Below are 17150 nucleotides of genomic sequence, written 5' to 3' on the forward strand. Positions count from 1 at the left end.
AAAATACGGTTTCTACTAATAGTTAAATTAATAATAAAAGGCAACATCTATTGCAGTTCAGCTTTCAAAATTTATAAACTTTTCATCAGGGACCATGGATGTGCATGATATTATTATAAAGGCGGCGCCTTCTTCTTTTTGGGGCTTGCAAGTTAAATATCCTACAAAGGTATATGCTACCAGAGTTAGCGCTAGAGATCGGAACATCCTTCTTCCAACAATTAGAACTATGCTCCTAAAGCCGATGATGACAATGATCAACCAGAAGAAAACGACTCAAAAGATGGTTTCGGATATTGAATTAGGGCGGATGGTTAACGATGGCTTAGTTTTTCGACAAAAACTTTATGTTAGATCATATGAAGTTGGTCCAGATCAAACAACTTCTATAGAAACAATTATGAATTATTTACAGGTATATTTATTTATATATGTATATAATAAATTTATTATTAATATACATGTTTGCATGTGCATGCATGCATGCTCTTAATTACTGACGATTTTAAACCAAATTCATAGGAAACATCCCTTAATCATTTAAAGACAATTGGGATCTTGCAAGATGGCTTTGGTTTAACACCAGAGATGTGCAAGAAGAACCTAATATGGGTGATGGCTAAGATGCAAGTGGTAGTCAGACCGATTTCCAGCCTGGTATAATAATTTTTTCCTCTGTCATGCTATAGCGACACCACCCTCATCTGATTTCACATCATTAAACGGCCGTCTATAAAACACTTAGACGGCCATTGACAAAACAAAAAATCGAACTTTGAAAACTATTGGTCAGAACGATCCAGATAGCCGTTTGAAAGGTGTGAGATTAGATGTCAGACGGTGTATGTATAGCTGACCTCCATATTTAATTCTCAAACTTATATTATATATATACACACATAGTTAGTAGAAGGTTGTCAACTTGATTGTATCTTGCCAAATTCTCAAATCAAATGCAGGGGTGATGTTGTTCAAGTTGATACATGGAAAGCTGCATCTGGGAAAACCGGTATGTGTTGTAATTGGATGTTTTGCGATTGCAAAACAGGCGAGATATTAATAAGAGCTTCAAGGTAAAAGCCTCCTAATGTATGAAAATATATAATCTTTCATTGCAACAATGAAAACACTTTCGTGTACCATCTCGCAGTATTTGGGTGATGATGAACAAAGAGACAAGAAGGTTATCGAAATTCCCATATCAAGTTCGAGATGAGTTAGAACAATACTTTCTAGATACACCGCCTTTAGTCAAACACGATGCTATAAAATGGTCACAACAAGATGAGCACATTGTTGAGCATGTTCGTGATGGTTTAACGGTTGGTCCAGTTATCTTTTCATATGAAACGCAATATGTAACTTTCTTAGTGCTTACATCAACTTCTTGATTAATTCTTTGAACATATGTTTAGCCAAGATGGAGCGATTTGGATATTAACCAACATGTTAACAATGTGAAATATATCGGGTGGATCCTAGAGGTAATCAATCCATCGATCTTGCATTCTGGTTAAGTATGAATTACGTAAAAAAAACTATCGTTTATTTTTATAAAATTACTATCATGAATTAAGACGTTTGTTATTGTAGAGTATTCCAGAGCCGCTTAAGGAAAACTATGAGCTCGCTAGCATGACTTTAGAGTACTGTCGAGAGTGTAGGAAGGATAGCGTGTTACAATCCCGCACTTTTGTAGTAGGGACCGATAGTGGAGACCATATTGATTGTGAACATCGGCTTCAACTTGAGATTGGAGCTGACAGTGGTGAGATCATGAAAGGTAAAACTAGATGGCGGCCAAAATATGCTAAAAGGAATTAGAACATGAGAGCATAATTAGTTTTGTTATTGTAAGTGACTAATATCATAGAATATGGTAAATATCACATTCTTAACTCTTTTCCACGTTCTATTGATCGAGACCCAAACCGTAAACACCATGGGATACGGGTGTCGATCTCTTTGAAGTTCTTGATCCAAATTGCTAGGGATTCGGCTTTGGTCACATGAATAAGCCTACTTTTGTTTATCGTTGTACGTAACCGTCTTATTTTTAGATTAAAAAAAAAAGACAAAATGTGTCCATGTGCATTGTTTTGTTACCTTTTTATGTCTAGTCTCTAATCTCTATTGTACATTTTTAATGTATCTAATGTACTACAAGTTGTCTTGTAGACTAAAAGTCTTGGAGAATTATAAGACATTAAATTGAGATCTATTTGTTTATATCCAGGTAGAATACATTAATGAAATGGGATTAATTATCAAACTTCATACAATCAACATAATAAAATCAACATGATAAGATTTACCAATTTTATTGTGCCTATACAGGACCAAAATAATGTTTCCTTAGTTCGTCATCATGCATGGAGAATAAGGTCGTCTCTGAGAATCCAAAGCTTTTAGGCCGGGCCCTGAGTGGGTAACTAATAAGAATACTATACATTATCATTATGTAATCAAATAGCATGAAAGGCAACCAAAAGTGAAGCATATGCTATGTTTATATATATAAACTAATGGTATTCAACTCACCTATATATTGTGGTGGAAATTCGGTTGATCAATACGCTTAATTCATTACGGTACTAGACTACTATAGTAAGGTATCGGCATTCCTATAGCAATCGATGCGTAACTGACTTGATTGATACAGTATTAGTTTTGTTTCAAGTTGTATAATCATAGAAAAGGTCGTGTCCGAACACCACTAATAATATATAGCATATTTCATAAAAACCTGAACTGAGAGAAGTTATAGTTCTTTAATTATTTTTTGGTCGACCTATCATGTGGTATAACTATAATCTTTAAATGATATGTTGTGAAAAGTTATCAAAACTATTACATTTATCCAAAATCTTTGTAAATATTAACACCTTAGTTGCTAACATGAATTTAGTTTCTTGGTGGAAGCTAAAAATTAATACACTAAACTCTAGACGTTGATGACTTGATGGTCTCGTGACTAGGGGTGTTCAAAATTTCCGAACTCAATTAACCGACTCGATCCGAACCCGAATAAGCCAATTAGGGTTGGGTTAAATAGAGTCAAAAAGTATTAGTCGGGTTATTTAAGTTAACCCGAATTGTTAGCATGTCGAGTTTATTTTTGAAAAAAAGTCTGGTTCCAGGTTAACCCGAATAACCCCATTAGTGGTGATAGTTAACTTCAACTACAATGATGCAAATGTGAAATGAGCACTAAAAATTCAATACTAAAACTTTTGTATAAAAGTAAATTATTCTGCTTGTTCGTAAACCATTCGGCAGGAAGTTCATTTACATTGTGTTCATCTAGTTAAACGAATGGACATGAACACATGTTTCGTTCAAAGAGTCTGTGGACGATGGCGTGTTGGGTTAGCGTGCCTTTTAACAAATTATTTGCAACGAAAGCTAACTTTATGTTTGTTTTAAATATTTTAAAACATAAAACCAAAGTAGGATCCATATGTATATATCTTGAATCATATAGAATAGAACCATAGGATGTTAAAAGGAAATGGTTTGTTGTTTGAAGAAGATGAACTTGGTAATTGGTATCAAATATATGCTTCCAACTCCAAAAGAATGCGCATACCAAACAAGCTTGTTCTCGGATGCTAGCCATTTCTTTGATGTCAAAAGCACTTTATGGCTTTTAAACAACAAAAGAACAAATTCAAATTACCAAATCTTTATAATTTCAAAGAGTTATGTCTTGGTTCTTGGCCTTATTCTTGGATTTCTTCTATTTCTTTTGTCCTTTATACTTAAAGGCCAAAAAATGAGAAACAAGAATGGTAGTTAACACAACAAGCCAAAGGTGTAAGCAAAAGAAAAGGAGGAGAAAGATTGTGATGTTGACTTGACATGTGATATAGAACAGTACATAATACATCCGGTGTAAACATGTACATAAAACGATTGCTTGGTATGTGACCTATTCGGATCATATATCAATAGTAACAATCATGTATGTTGTGGGATTGTTGAGGGGAAATCGAAGAGGAGGGCGAGGATGGCTAGGTAAAAGACGTGCCCGCGAGCAAGGAGAGGAAACTGGAGGGGGGGGGGGGGAGGGATCCAGGAATCTTGTCAAGTGGGTTCACTGTTCGGGTCGGTTTGACGGTTCGGTCGTTATGATTGTTCGGACCGTTTCGATGGTTCAGGTTGGTTGGACGGTTCGGGTCAGTTCAGTGTACAAAGATTGAGATTTTACTAAATATCACATTTGCTTCCTCGAAATAATGACCAAAACATTTTGTTAGAAAAGCTAGCCTCTCTCTTTTTCTTGTAAACATATAATACATAGCAATCACACGATTCATATAATTGCATGCTAGCTAAATTGCTACATATAGCAATTATCCAAATTGTGTTGATTTTAGTTGACAAGAGTCACATAATTTTGTGCAAAGTAAACAAATTTTATGCTAATAAAATGAGCATTACAAACTCACACAATTAACCAGTTAAAAAATAACTGTTGAAAGTGGGAATTTGTGACACCCTGCATTTTCACGTTAACTTTGTTAACCCAAACTTTGTTATCTTACACGTCATGCATAACATTACACGAGTCAATAACATGTCACACACATTAGTTCATCAGTACGCGTTGGTAATTAATGTCGAATCAGATATGTTTAAATAATTCGGATACAATTGTTATTTGTTAGACGATTTTATGTGCTACACTTAGTATTTTATGCTCTCTTAACATGCTATTAGTTATTATATAAAAATAGTACATCAAGAATATGTTTACAATATTATATATGTGAAATTACATGCTAAATGATTATGTGTTTAGTTCATAGTTTGCTTCATGAAATTGTGACCGATTGTGCGTAATTTGTATGTTTTCAGCTTCTATAAAATAGTTTTTACAATTATATCAACGAGTCTTTATTTTTATTAGTTTGAGTTATTATTTTATTCATAATAATTCGTTATAACCCGACTTGGTGTTACATTTGCTCGTTTATGTCAAAACTCGTTTAATAAGGGACTATTCTTGTAAATGTTGATTAAAACAATAATAAAATAAAAACCCCCAACCCTAATTCCCCCCAAACCGTCTATCTACAGCTGCTCACTCTATCTCACGATTCCGAACCACCAACAAACCCTAATAATGTTCAATTCAACCTCAATTCTTGCAATTGGTGGTGTCTTTGATTGATTCTTATCATTCCTAATGCTAGTTGGTAAGTTTTATGTGTCAATTTTATGTTTTGATGAGTTCTTCATAAACCCTAGATGTTAAATCTCTGTAATTTTGATGATTATGATGTTAATTGATTAATTAGAACCCTAGATATGACATAAACATGTTAGGGTTTGAGTTTTGATGATAACAATTTGCTGACAGATTCGTTCTCGTTTATTGATTGGTTTGTAACTTGATGTTAAACGATGATTATTAATCGATTCCTTATTCTATAAAGTAGTATTCTGAGTCTAGTTTCCAGAAAGGTAAATTTTGTAATATTTGGACAAGTTTTGAATAGTTTTTATGATTTTACAACAACATGTGTCAAAGCTGATGCGGGGATTCAAATTCTGGTCTGTTTTCCCGACATCATTACTTGAGATTAACAAAGCCAAATGAGTTGGTTTCACTTCTGAAACTTAGAATTATGAGTCTAAAAGACAACCCGATTGACCTTGCACAATTTGGATAAATGAGTTGAGAGAACCATGAAACAACTTTTTGTTGCGCAATCTGCTGAACTGTTTGTACCTATCTGCAATGATTGAATTATTGTAAGTTTTGTATGCATGATAAAATATACTAAAAAAATTGCTTGAGAAACCTACTTCTTATATGCTACTGTGGTAAATTTTGTACAATTTATCCTTAAGTTTTACTTATTGAATAAAATCTGTTTATACATGCCATAATCTGTCTCGTGAACTGAATGATCATAAGTTGAGTTGTATGATGAATATTTGGTTTATTTGCCATGATATGATGTGTGAATACATGTTAAGACTTTTTGGTACAGTTGACATTACTTATTATTACCAAAGAGTCATCGTGTCAAGTTTTTGTTTGTGTGTGAGCCCATACTTGGGTTTAAGAGTCATGTGTTGTTGAACACGTTCTCATAACTTAAACACTTGTACTAGGTAACGGTTAGCGAGTCAAGTGCATCTTTTTGGCTTTGAGAAAAGTCTATTACACGCGACACCAGGTGAGTTCATGCTTTTTCCTAATTGTTTTCTGGAGAGAAAACACAAAACTATTTTCGTATACTTGTTTTCTAAAAAGAAAACACCAAGCATTTTCATTACTTGTTTTCTGGATTGAAAACACTAAACTATTTTCGTGTACATGTTTTCTGGATTGAAAACACTAAACTATTTTCGTATACATGTTTTCTGGATTGAAAACACTAAACTTTTTCGTATACTTGTTTTCTGGATTGAAAACACAAAACATTTGCCTATACATGTTTTCTGGATTGAAAACACGGATGCACTTACATACTGGTTTTCTGGAGGAAAACGCAACAACTTATTTTGGATTTATGTAATTTCTTATATATCACAAGTTTATACTAGATGCTCTTATATCACTTAAAGTCCTTGCGTTACCTTGAACCGATAGGATGGGATCGCGGGGTTATATGGACTACTGGGTTTGACAAACCCCACCCGGGCTAGTCGCGCTAGCACGGCTGTGATGTCGTAAAACGGGTGTTATATTTACCTAACTTTTATACGCCAGTGTTGGTGATAGACCTGGTAAGAAGAAGAAGGCATACATACAGTCAGCTTTGGTTCAAACGTCTAGTAGCTTGTAAATGGGTTAGCTTTCCTAGTATATTTGAAAAGAGCTAAATCTACTTACACATATACTACTTATGCTACGTATACTACATATACTATATATACTACTTTTTACTAAAACTTTTGAACTCACCAACCTCGTGTTGACCCTTGAGTATTTATATTTGCCCAGGTTTCTAGATGTGCTAAGGAGCGGGTTTGCATTGCTTATGTTTGGAATCATACTTGTTGCATGGACTTTTATTTCACATTGTTTACATTTGATGGGTTGTGCATGTTTGACCACGTGGTTTATTTTAAACCATTTACTTTACGCTTCCGCAAAACTTTAAATTGTATGGTTTCGTTTTTGTTTTCTCATGTTTGAATGAGACCCAAATAATATTTGAATATTGGATGTTTGGTATAACAAATGAGCTAGATCCTGGTATGTCACACGCCTCGCGGTTAAACTCTGTTAGTCGAAATTTGAGGGTGTGACAGAATTGAACTTGGGTTCTCACAATTCTCACAATGACAAATAGGTTAAAAGTGGACTGTTTTAATATAAATAGGTTAAAAGTCGGCCATGGGCATTGAGCCACATCAGCATTGGACAAGTGTAAGGGTGGATCGATAGAGTTAGGATAAATTACCTCAAAGCAAAGCATATGGTAAATTCTATATTTCTATTGTATTTGTTTGCAAGACTCAAGAGTCAAGAGAGTATAAATTGTTTTCATGTTCACGTAATCTTGCTTGTGGTCCTATGTGGCCGTGTTTTGAATCACCAAACAATATCGGGAATAACTTTTAGTTTTTCTAATTCATGTTTACTTATTATTTACAAATTAGAGATAATTACACTCTTTGTCACCTTTACATCGTTTTTTTGATGGTTATCATTTAACTTTAAAAATGGCAGAAGTCATTCTTTATCCTTTAAAAACATTGCACCGTATGTTTTTTGGCCCTAACCGTAGAAATTTAAAATCGAGCCAAACCAAACCGTTACCAACGATTTGGTTATGGTTTGATTTCTCAGTTTAGTTCATTAAATTTTGAGTTAAGTGTCATTTCAGTACTTGTGGTTTGATCATATACACAACTTTAGTAACTATTATTTATTTTGTGCAAATGGCTATCTCAGTTTCAAAAAACTTGCATTTTTAGTACTTTTTTTCTAACCCCGCCTATCTTTTCCGTTAAGTCAGGGATAATTTGGTAATTTCGTTATTTTTTTTGTTTATTTTTCTTTCTTTTAAACGCTTATATATTGTAAACCATAAATCCCCTAATCATAACATCAAAATCCAAATCCTATATGATCAAACCCTTTATCCATATCATCATAGGGTTTGAATTTTTACGATATTTGAGGATTTAGGATTTGGATTTTGATGTTATAATTTGGGAATTTATGCTTTACAAGATATAAACGTTTAAAAGACAAGAGAAAAAACAGAGAAAATAACGAAGTTACCAGATTATCCTTGACTTAACGAGAAAAATAGACGGGGTTAGAAAAAAAATACTAAAAATACAAGTTTTTTGAAACTGAGATAGCCATTTGTACAAAATAAATAATAGGTACTAAAGTTGCGTACTTGGCCAAACCATAGGTATTGAAATGACACTTAACTCTTACGTTTTAATATAAGTTGTCCAAATATAAAATATGAGCTTATACGCGCGTGTGTGTATATATATAACAAACTAGTTTTTATCCCCCGTATTACGGGGGTTGTTTTATATTATTTGTTTTTAATATATATCTATTTTTTGATTTTTTATTTTTTTTATTGTATGAAAGTTTATAATTAAATTATGGTTTGATATTAAATTGTTTCACAAATAAATGAGATGTTATAACCCGGTTTAAAAGTTATATGAGTTTGATGAGATCCAATACTCATTTATTTTTTTACTATAAAATTAGTTTTTTAATTATAAATAGTATATATCTTTTTTAAATAAATTTATATATTAATTTTTAATATATTCCTACTTTATAGGATTTTTGTATCAAATATTTGGTGAGATTATTTTTTAATTTAATGAGATGTTATAACCCGTTTAAGAAATATCTGGGTTTGGTAAAACCTATACCCGTGAATTCGAGTCAAATGCATGAGAAGCCTTCATTTAAAAATCAAGCAAATCTGGTGACTCCAAAAGAAGGGGGAGTGACCACATCACGACACGTAGGATTTTTATGTTTTCGTTTATATATATTATTATAGATTAAGTTGTACAAACATTTGTATGTTTATAATATGAGTGACATTTTAAACAATAACATTCGTAGTGTGAGTGTAGCCGCATATAAGTATGCGACTTGCCGAAGTGTAGCCGCATATATATAAAGTTTAGTAACTTTAGTTGCATTCACAGTTAAATATAAGTATTAATAATAATCAATATTATATGATATGTTTAAAAAATTAAAATGTATTGTCAATTTCATACGGTCGGCTTTTAACATAAACCATATTGTCAGTTAAAGTTTTAATTTTTTTGAAACCGCCAACCGAAAGTTAAGAAAAAAACAACCGTGAAACGATGAGGTGGTTTGAAGCAAAGACGAATCTAAAAGAAATATTCAAGAGTACACAAAAAAACATGCTGGACCTCGGGGTATTTTAATATCATGACTATCCGAATACGTAAATCGAAATTAAATTGCATTAATTTTACACCACTACATCCATTATCCATTATGTTTGGCCAGTTTTACGGTTTTAAATTGGGGGTACAAACGAGCCGAGCTGCTCGAAAGCCCAAGCTCGGACCTAAAAGTAAGCTCGTTTAATAAACAAGCTTGCGCCTAATTACTTGTCGAGTTCGAGCCGAATTGTAAGCCTAAACGAGTCTGTCATTAACATAATTTTTATAATATATTTATTAATTATCAACTAATTTATTTAACATTATGAGAAAATAATTAAATAATATATATCATTTTATCTATATAATTATATTAACAAAAATATAACAAAAGAATCATTATAAATATATAAAAATAAAATAAAAAATAATAAATAAACCAAGCCTGAGCCAAACTTTAGAAATAGATATTTAAAAACCGAGCCGATCTCAAGCCTAATCGTCTCTATTTTACACCCTCACGTGAAGGGCCTTTGTTAGTTTGTTTTGTTTTTCGTTTTTTTTATTTATTATAGCAACTAGGGTTTTAGGTTAAACCTGAAAGTGGAAGCAAAGGTTCGCCACTTCTCTTGATTGCTCGTTTCTCTCACCGAACCCTAATGTAAGCGATTATTAATCTCTTCCAATTAATATAATATTTGTTGCTGCTGGTTTGGATTCAATTGAAGTGTTAAGTTAATTATTATTCAACTTTGATTGTGTTGATTATCATTCTCTAATTAGGTATCTAGGTTTTGAAATTTAGCTTCAGCTTTGTTTGCTACTGGTTTTGAACTCAGTTGATGAGTTTTGTACTGTTAAAAGTATTGAAATTTACAAGCTTTATTGTTATAGATGTATATAGGCTTTGAAGTTTAACTTGACCGTTCGGTGCTACTGGTTTAGAATCAGTTTGTAATGTTAAACAAAGTATTGAAATTTACAAGCTTTATTGTGTTAATTGTTTTTTATTCTTTGCTCTCATAAGGTATTTTGGCTTGAAATTTAACTTAACCGTTCGTTGCTTCTCGTTTAGAGTCAGTTGGTGCGTTTTGTAGTGTTAATTTATAGGAATTTACAAGTTTGGTTGTTAGTTATTATTGATTCTTTGCTGCCTCTCATAAGGTATCTAGGTTTTGAAATTTTGCTTGAGTTTTGCTTGCTACTGGTTTTGAATCAATTGATGAGTTCTGTGGTGTTAGGTTATTGAAATCTACAAGCTTTGTAGTGTTAAATGTTAATTATCATTGATTTTTTGCTTCTAAATGTATCCACGCTGTCGAAGTTCAACTTGGCCATTCAGTGCTGCTGGTTTAGAATTAGTTGAAGAGTTTGTAGTGTTAAAAAAATATTGAAGTTTACATGCTTTATTTTGTTAGTTATTATAGATTCTTTGCTTATAGATAGATGTATATAGGTTTTGAAATTTTACTGACCTTTCTATGTTACTGGTTTTGAATCAGTTAATGAGCTTTGTAGTGTTAATTATTATTGATTCTTTCCTCTTGTGCTTTGAAATTTGAATTGACCTTTTTTATGCTACTGGTTTAGAATCAGTTAATGAGTTCTGTAGTGTTAAGTTATAGATATTTACAAGCTTGATTGTGTTAATTATCACTGATTCTTAGCTCTCATAAGGTATCTAGGTTTTGAAATTTAACCTGACTTTTATGTACATCTGATTTTGAATCAATTGATGAGTTTGGAAGTGTTAAGTTATTGAAGCTTACAAATTACAAGTTTTTGTTGTGTTAATAATTGTTTTGTGGTTGTTTCTTTGACTTGTATCCACAGCTGTTAGGGTTAGTGAAGCAATAGGATAATCAAAATGGCATACCAAGGAGGTAACATGAAGTCAACATCCATTAATGGAGTCAAGATGTATACGTTAGCAGGACAACATCGCGCGCTCGCTACTTGGCTACCGCCAAAGAAGCTTAAAGCTCTTCGCAATGACAAAAGTACGGAACTTGTTGAATGTTCTTGTTTTCTTTAGAAAAGTTGATTCATATTTCTGTGCTAGAATAATTTTACATTTTAATTTTAATAGTCTTGCAAGAATTATTTTCTTTATTATTTTTTAAGAGTTTTATTTTCTCGGTGTATAGATTACTTGGAAAGGGTGGATTTGATCCAAGATTTAAGATTTGAAACTGCAACAACTAGAATTAAAGCGACTCCAGATGGCGAGTTTCTCATTGCTTCAGGTTAGTGAAAACTCGTGATGTATTTTTGTGTTCTGTTGAGTTCATGTGTTATAGTTGTATTATCAACTTTACTGACTTTTTGAGAGTTTTAGGTATTTACCCACCACAAGTTAAAGTATATGAATTAAGGGAGTTATCATTGAAGTTTGAAAGGCATCTGATATCAGAGATTATCAATTTCCAGGTATCTTTTTCTTAAGTGTTGAAATTTGTGTATCTCGTTTATTTGTATTTTACAGTATAGTTCTCTTATCTTAATAATCCATCGTCTACATTTTATTTGAAGTGAACTCCTAAGACTGACCTCTATTTTGCTCATTTTAACAGGTGCTGAGCGATGATTATTCAAAGCTTGCATTCCTTTGTGCTGACCGTTCTGTTAATTTACATGCTAAATATGGAAGTCATTACAGTTTACGCATTCCAAGGTGCTTAATTTTTTTACAAGACATGTTCCGTTTACATTAATGTGGATTTCTCTTTATATGCATTATAATAATCTTTATTTGTCTCTGTGATCCTTTGTTCAAAAGAAAATGTCACAATCCCATTTTATGGGATGTGTTATATTTAAGAGTTAATGTTTGAAAAAGCTGCAATCCAATATTACATTTATACTGATTATTACAGAATATTGACACTTCTTTTGTGAGCAGGATGGGAAGGGATATCATATATGATAACTGGTCATGTGATTTGATATGTGCGGCTTCTTCTTCTGAGCTGTACAGAATTAACTTAGAACAGGTTAACTGCCAAACACTTTCACTGTCCACTTGTTCGTATGAGATGTTATTATTACTTTTGTGCATTTAAGTGTATAACCGGAGCTAACAGATGTACTTTTTACACAGGGTCGCTTTCTATCTTCTCTTAACACACAATCTCCAGCACTAAATGTAGTCTCAAGAAGGTGAGCTTGACCTTGTTAGTGAAATTTTATGTGGCTCAATCTTTAGTTAATATGTTTTTTTTTAATTAAATTTCAGCAAGTATCATGGGTTAATTGCCGGTGGTGGTGAGGATGGTGCTGTTGAATGCTTTGACATGAGAATAAGATCTTCTGTTGCCAGGCTCAATGCTGTTACATCTGGAAATGAGGGCGATGAGGTCATATACATGTTTCTTCATTCAGATTACAATTTATATTTCTTTATATGATTGTCATTGAAACAATTTGATGAATATTTTGATTGATGACTTGAAGCTATAGTCTGCATTTTCTGAATAAAGTTATTTTTTTTGTTTCTTAGAAGACGTGTTTATATTATTTTTACAGAGGGTTATTGTTGGAAGTAAGAATGTTTATCAAAATTCTTGTGATATGTAGGAAGTTACTGCTATAGAGTTTGATGGAGATGGGGGCTATCACATGGCTGTTGGAAGTAGTGGTGGAAAGGTATGCCTGAAATATAATGTTGTATTACTGTGTTATGCATCATGTTTTATTAGGTCAATGCGATTATTCCATATCAAGTTAGTTTATTTATCAAGTCAGTTGTTTCATAAGGCTGATATATACTAATTTAAAGGTGATGATATATGATCTGCGCTCATCAACTCCCCTTCGAGTAAAAGATCACATGTAAGCTACTAATTTCGGCTGTTACATTATATAACTGCCATGAAGTTTTTATAACTGAAATCTTGCAAAATGTAAATAGGTACGGAAGCCCTATAATAAACATCAAATGGCATCAAACTCTCAACTCCGAGAGGCCAAAGCTAATTACTACTGATAAACATATTGTTCGGATTTGGGATCCGGAAACTGTAAGTATCTATTTCACAGGTTTTTTTCAGCCATGCAGAACAACTGTAATTTTACATTTGATTTGTCCTAATATGTTGCAAACTAAAAGGCCTAATTGCTATTTATGTAACCTGAATTTTTATATCTCAGTGACTTTTAGATTAAAATTAGTGATTTCTAATTGGTTTCAGGGGGACGGAGTGACCAGTATTGAACCAACAGCTGGAGCAATAAATGACATGTGTGTGTTCAATGAAAGTGGACTGATGCTATTGGCTCTAGACACTAGTCAAATCCCTTCTTATTTCATACCAGCATTGGGACCCGCTCCCAAGTGGTGTTCATACATGGAAAATCTAACAGTAAGTCATAGAATATGTTACTAGTTACAATAATATTACACCTTAGGTGTCTTTTGACGCATATTATAATTTATAAATGATATGTAGGAAGAGATGGAGGAGGATGCACAAACTACTATTTATGAGGATTACAAATTTTTAACAAAAGAGGAACTCGAGAAGTTGAATTTAGCCAATTTAATCGGCACAAATCTTCTAAGAGCCTACATGCATGGATTCTTTATCGACTACCGCCTGTACAAAAGGGTAATTTTTCTTGTATTATTATTATTTAATAGTATTGTATTGAAACTTGAAAATGTATTTGCAGGCTCAGGCAACAGCTAATCCGATGGTATATGAAGAGTATATAGAAAAACGGATGCGCGAGAAGGAAGAAGCGGAACGTAGCACCCGAATCACGGTTAGTACTTTGTGCTTTCAAGTGTCGACCGTTTTTTTTTTTTTACAAATGTGTGTTGACTTTGGGATTATTGTTATCTTTTTGCAGATTAAGAAGAAGCTGCCTAAGGTTAACCGGGGTCTTGCAAAACGTATTTTTGAAGATGAAGAATTAGAAGCTAATAAAAAAGAAACTGATGTGGATACCAAGAAACCATCTAAGAAAAAGAAGGGGCTCACTTCCGAGGTTCTTCATGATCCACGGTTTATTGATATCATCCGTAACAAGGTATGCAATATTTATTATAATATATGTTTTCAAGTGAGACCTTTGTTTTTGAAGCACTTAATGACTCTTTTTAATGGTTTCAGGACTTTGAAATTGATGAAAAATCAGCTGAGTATCTGGCTTTGCATCCTCTAGCTAAAGAGTCTTTAGTGAAAGAACATTTTGAGCCTATTATGGAAGAAGATGAAGATCAAAGTGATTCTGATGTATCAGCAGAATATCAATCCTCAGATGATGATCCTGCGAATGATAAAAATAAAGATGAAAAGAAATCTCGTGTTCCAAGGTAATGATTATTATTATTTGACAGATCTTAATTCATGAAACCTCATAAATAATGTGTGCAGATTGTTAGAAGTGAAGGATGAGAGGCATGCAGATGCCTTTAGAAAAGGCAAGTCGCTTGCGAAAGAGGATGCTTTGCCTCTGGAAGAGAGAATAAAAGCTTTAGAAAATAAGAAAAGTTCAAATGGGTTCAACAAGGTTAAAGCAGGACCCGGTGGGTCACGAGAGATTTCATTTATATCCAGAAGCAAAAGGAAGTACGAGGAAGACGATTACGATGATGATGACAATCCTCGTGAAAAAAGAAGGGGAATACAGTCACTGGGATTGAAGTCTGATAGATCAGGGTTTCAGGGGCGGGGCCGTGGAGGCGGCAGAGGGCGCGGTGGTGGAAGAGGACGTGGGGGTGGTGGTAGAGGGCGTGGAGGTGGTAGTGGAAGAGGGAGAGGAAGGGGCTGACGGTGAAGTTAGTTATGTTGAGAAATACTTAATGACCTGAATGTAATTTGTAAGTTATGCATGATTAGATGAGGTAATTTCAGTTTTGAGGGGCTTGTTTACATATTTATTCATATCATTTTTGGGTTAAAGTTTTGTGTTTATGCAATGTTTTGAATTGGAAGATTACTGAGAAGTTTCTAATTAATAGTTTTTTTTTCTCTAAAAGGTGTTAGCTCGTTAAAAGTTTGAATGAGTCGAGTTTAAAGGAGCTTGAGCCTTGTATATTGGAGCTTATTTATTAAATGAGTTTCGCTTGAGTTTTATTACTTTATATGCTGAGGTTTACTAGGTTTGCAAGTATCAATGGCAGTAGATGTGCACAAATCGGGTATTTTTTAAACCCGGAACCGGTTCCGGGTATAGCTGGTATTTGGCCGGTTCCTTCAGGTTTTTTTCGGGTTTTGACCGGGTATTTCCGGTTCGGGTTCCACCGGTTCCGGGTATAGCTCTGGAGAGAAATTCTATACCCGGTCTTACCTGCGGGTAGGGTACGGTAGGAACCGGTTCCAGGTCAGGTTCGGACCCGACTTTTTTGTGCACCTCTAAATGGCAGTGGATTTCTAAATTTTCAATTAACTTTTGATGGGAGAGAGATGCGACAACGAGTTGTACAATATGTAGAATGAATTGGACCACATTGATGAACAGTTGATTTTAGGAGTGGGGATCAAGATGGATTTTGTGTGTATGTATGTGTATGATTCTTTTTAGTTTTATTAAAATTAGTTATGTATTAAATATCTCTATTATCTTTTTATTTTTCTAACATCGAAATTAGTAAGTTTATATAATCATTTATTATACTGTTATACAAAAAATATAAGAAATTAATGACTTTATTATTCAGTTATTTGTATCTTATGAACATTATTTTCACCTTATGTAACATTATAATATTAAAAATACACTCAAATCATTTATTAGAAAATGTGAAGAAACATAATAATAAACCTTGAATTATTTAAACACACAATCTATTGATAATATATATAAACGAAAACATAAAAATCTTATATGTCACGATGTGGTCGTTCCTCCTTTTCTAGAAGTCACCAGATTTACTTGATTTTTAAATGAAGGCTTCTTATGCATTTGACCCGAATTCACGGGTACGGGTCTTACCAAACCCATATATTCCTTAAACAGGTTATAAAATCTCATAAAATAAAAATTATTCTCACCAAATTATTGATGTGAAAATCTTATAAAATAAGATATACTAAAAATTATTATATGGTTTTTTTTATTTTAAAAAAAGATGTTATTTATAATTAAGAAACAATTTTATAGTAAAAAAAATAAGCAGGTCTTGGGTCTCATCAAACCCAGATAACTTTTAAACTGAGTTATATTTTAGTTACCTGTGAAACTCTTTTATCATCAAACTCTAAGTATACTATTAACTTTCATACAATAAAAAAATAATAATTCAAAAAATAAATAAATATTAGAAACAAATAATATAAAACACCCCCCGTAATATTGGGATAAAAACTAGTTAGTTTATATAATTAAGCATATTTATAAATCAATAAAAAATCAATAGAATTTCTTATCTAACTATATATAACATACCAACAAGGGCAAATTAAGACACTTGATTTTAAGAGATTTACAATTGCTAATGCATAAGGTACATGTGTTAGTACGGGTAAACTTGTCTTTTAAACACAATTCATTCAATTTACAAGTTTGGTCCATCATCTTTAACCATATTATGTTTTTAATTTAAACTTTAAACTAACTTCTCACCCATGATTTTTAAACGACTATAGCCCTTTCATACGTTAATATTTTTATAAAAAAATTACATCATAAAAACGAGCATTTTATTCTCTTTAATTTGAATATGATTGATTGATTTAAGTTGAATATGATATTGTTATAATTTTTTTCAATTTAAATAAATTAATATGTTATGTATGGGTGTTTAGTGTCGGTTTTGATGGTTTTAAGTT

General features: G+C 32.7%; 1 protein-coding gene and 1 pseudogene across 2 annotated transcripts; both read left to right on the forward strand.

Moving 5' to 3' along the window:
- The first annotated feature begins 56 nt into the window (after window positions 1-56).
- LOC143532911 (palmitoyl-acyl carrier protein thioesterase, chloroplastic-like) lies at window positions 57-2087 on the forward strand (annotated as a pseudogene). The gene is made up of 6 exons (XR_013135266.1): window positions 57-415; window positions 523-657; window positions 960-1073; window positions 1151-1322; window positions 1416-1484; window positions 1594-2087. The product of XR_013135266.1 is annotated as a palmitoyl-acyl carrier protein thioesterase, chloroplastic-like (transcript).
- Window positions 2088-11217: 9130 nt separating this feature from the next.
- Window positions 11218-15317, forward strand: LOC143532912 (uncharacterized). The gene is made up of 16 exons (XM_077027816.1): window positions 11218-11375; window positions 11523-11621; window positions 11714-11805; window positions 11949-12049; window positions 12278-12368; window positions 12476-12534; window positions 12611-12731; window positions 12952-13020; window positions 13154-13206; window positions 13286-13394; window positions 13566-13736; window positions 13824-13982; window positions 14047-14139; window positions 14227-14406; window positions 14490-14692; window positions 14754-15317. Exons 1-16 carry the CDS (start codon window positions 11243-11245, stop codon window positions 15148-15150), a joined length of 2130 nt encoding a protein of 709 aa, XP_076883931.1. The 5' UTR covers window positions 11218-11242; the 3' UTR covers window positions 15151-15317.
- Window positions 15318-17150: the final 1833 nt, after the last annotated feature.

The sequence above is a fragment of the Bidens hawaiensis genome, unplaced genomic scaffold (genome assembly GCF_021521415.1).
Source record: "Bidens hawaiensis isolate Kalapana, Puna unplaced genomic scaffold, B.hawaiensis_p1.1 tig00009570_1, whole genome shotgun sequence".
In the NCBI taxonomy this organism is placed as follows: domain Eukaryota; kingdom Viridiplantae; phylum Streptophyta; class Magnoliopsida; order Asterales; family Asteraceae; genus Bidens; species Bidens hawaiensis.

Excerpts from the sequence above, each read along its gene's own strand:
- LOC143532912 (XM_077027816.1), top strand. The coding sequence starts at position 11,243 with ATGGCATACCAAGGAGGTAACATGAAGTCAACATCCATTAATGGAGTC. Across the intron at positions 13,021-13,153 it reads TTGGAAGTAGTGGTGGAAAG|GTGATGATATATGATCTGCG; the intron begins GTATGCCTGAAA and ends ACTAATTTAAAG. Across the intron at positions 14,407-14,489 it reads TTGATATCATCCGTAACAAG|GACTTTGAAATTGATGAAAA; the intron begins GTATGCAATATT and ends TAATGGTTTCAG.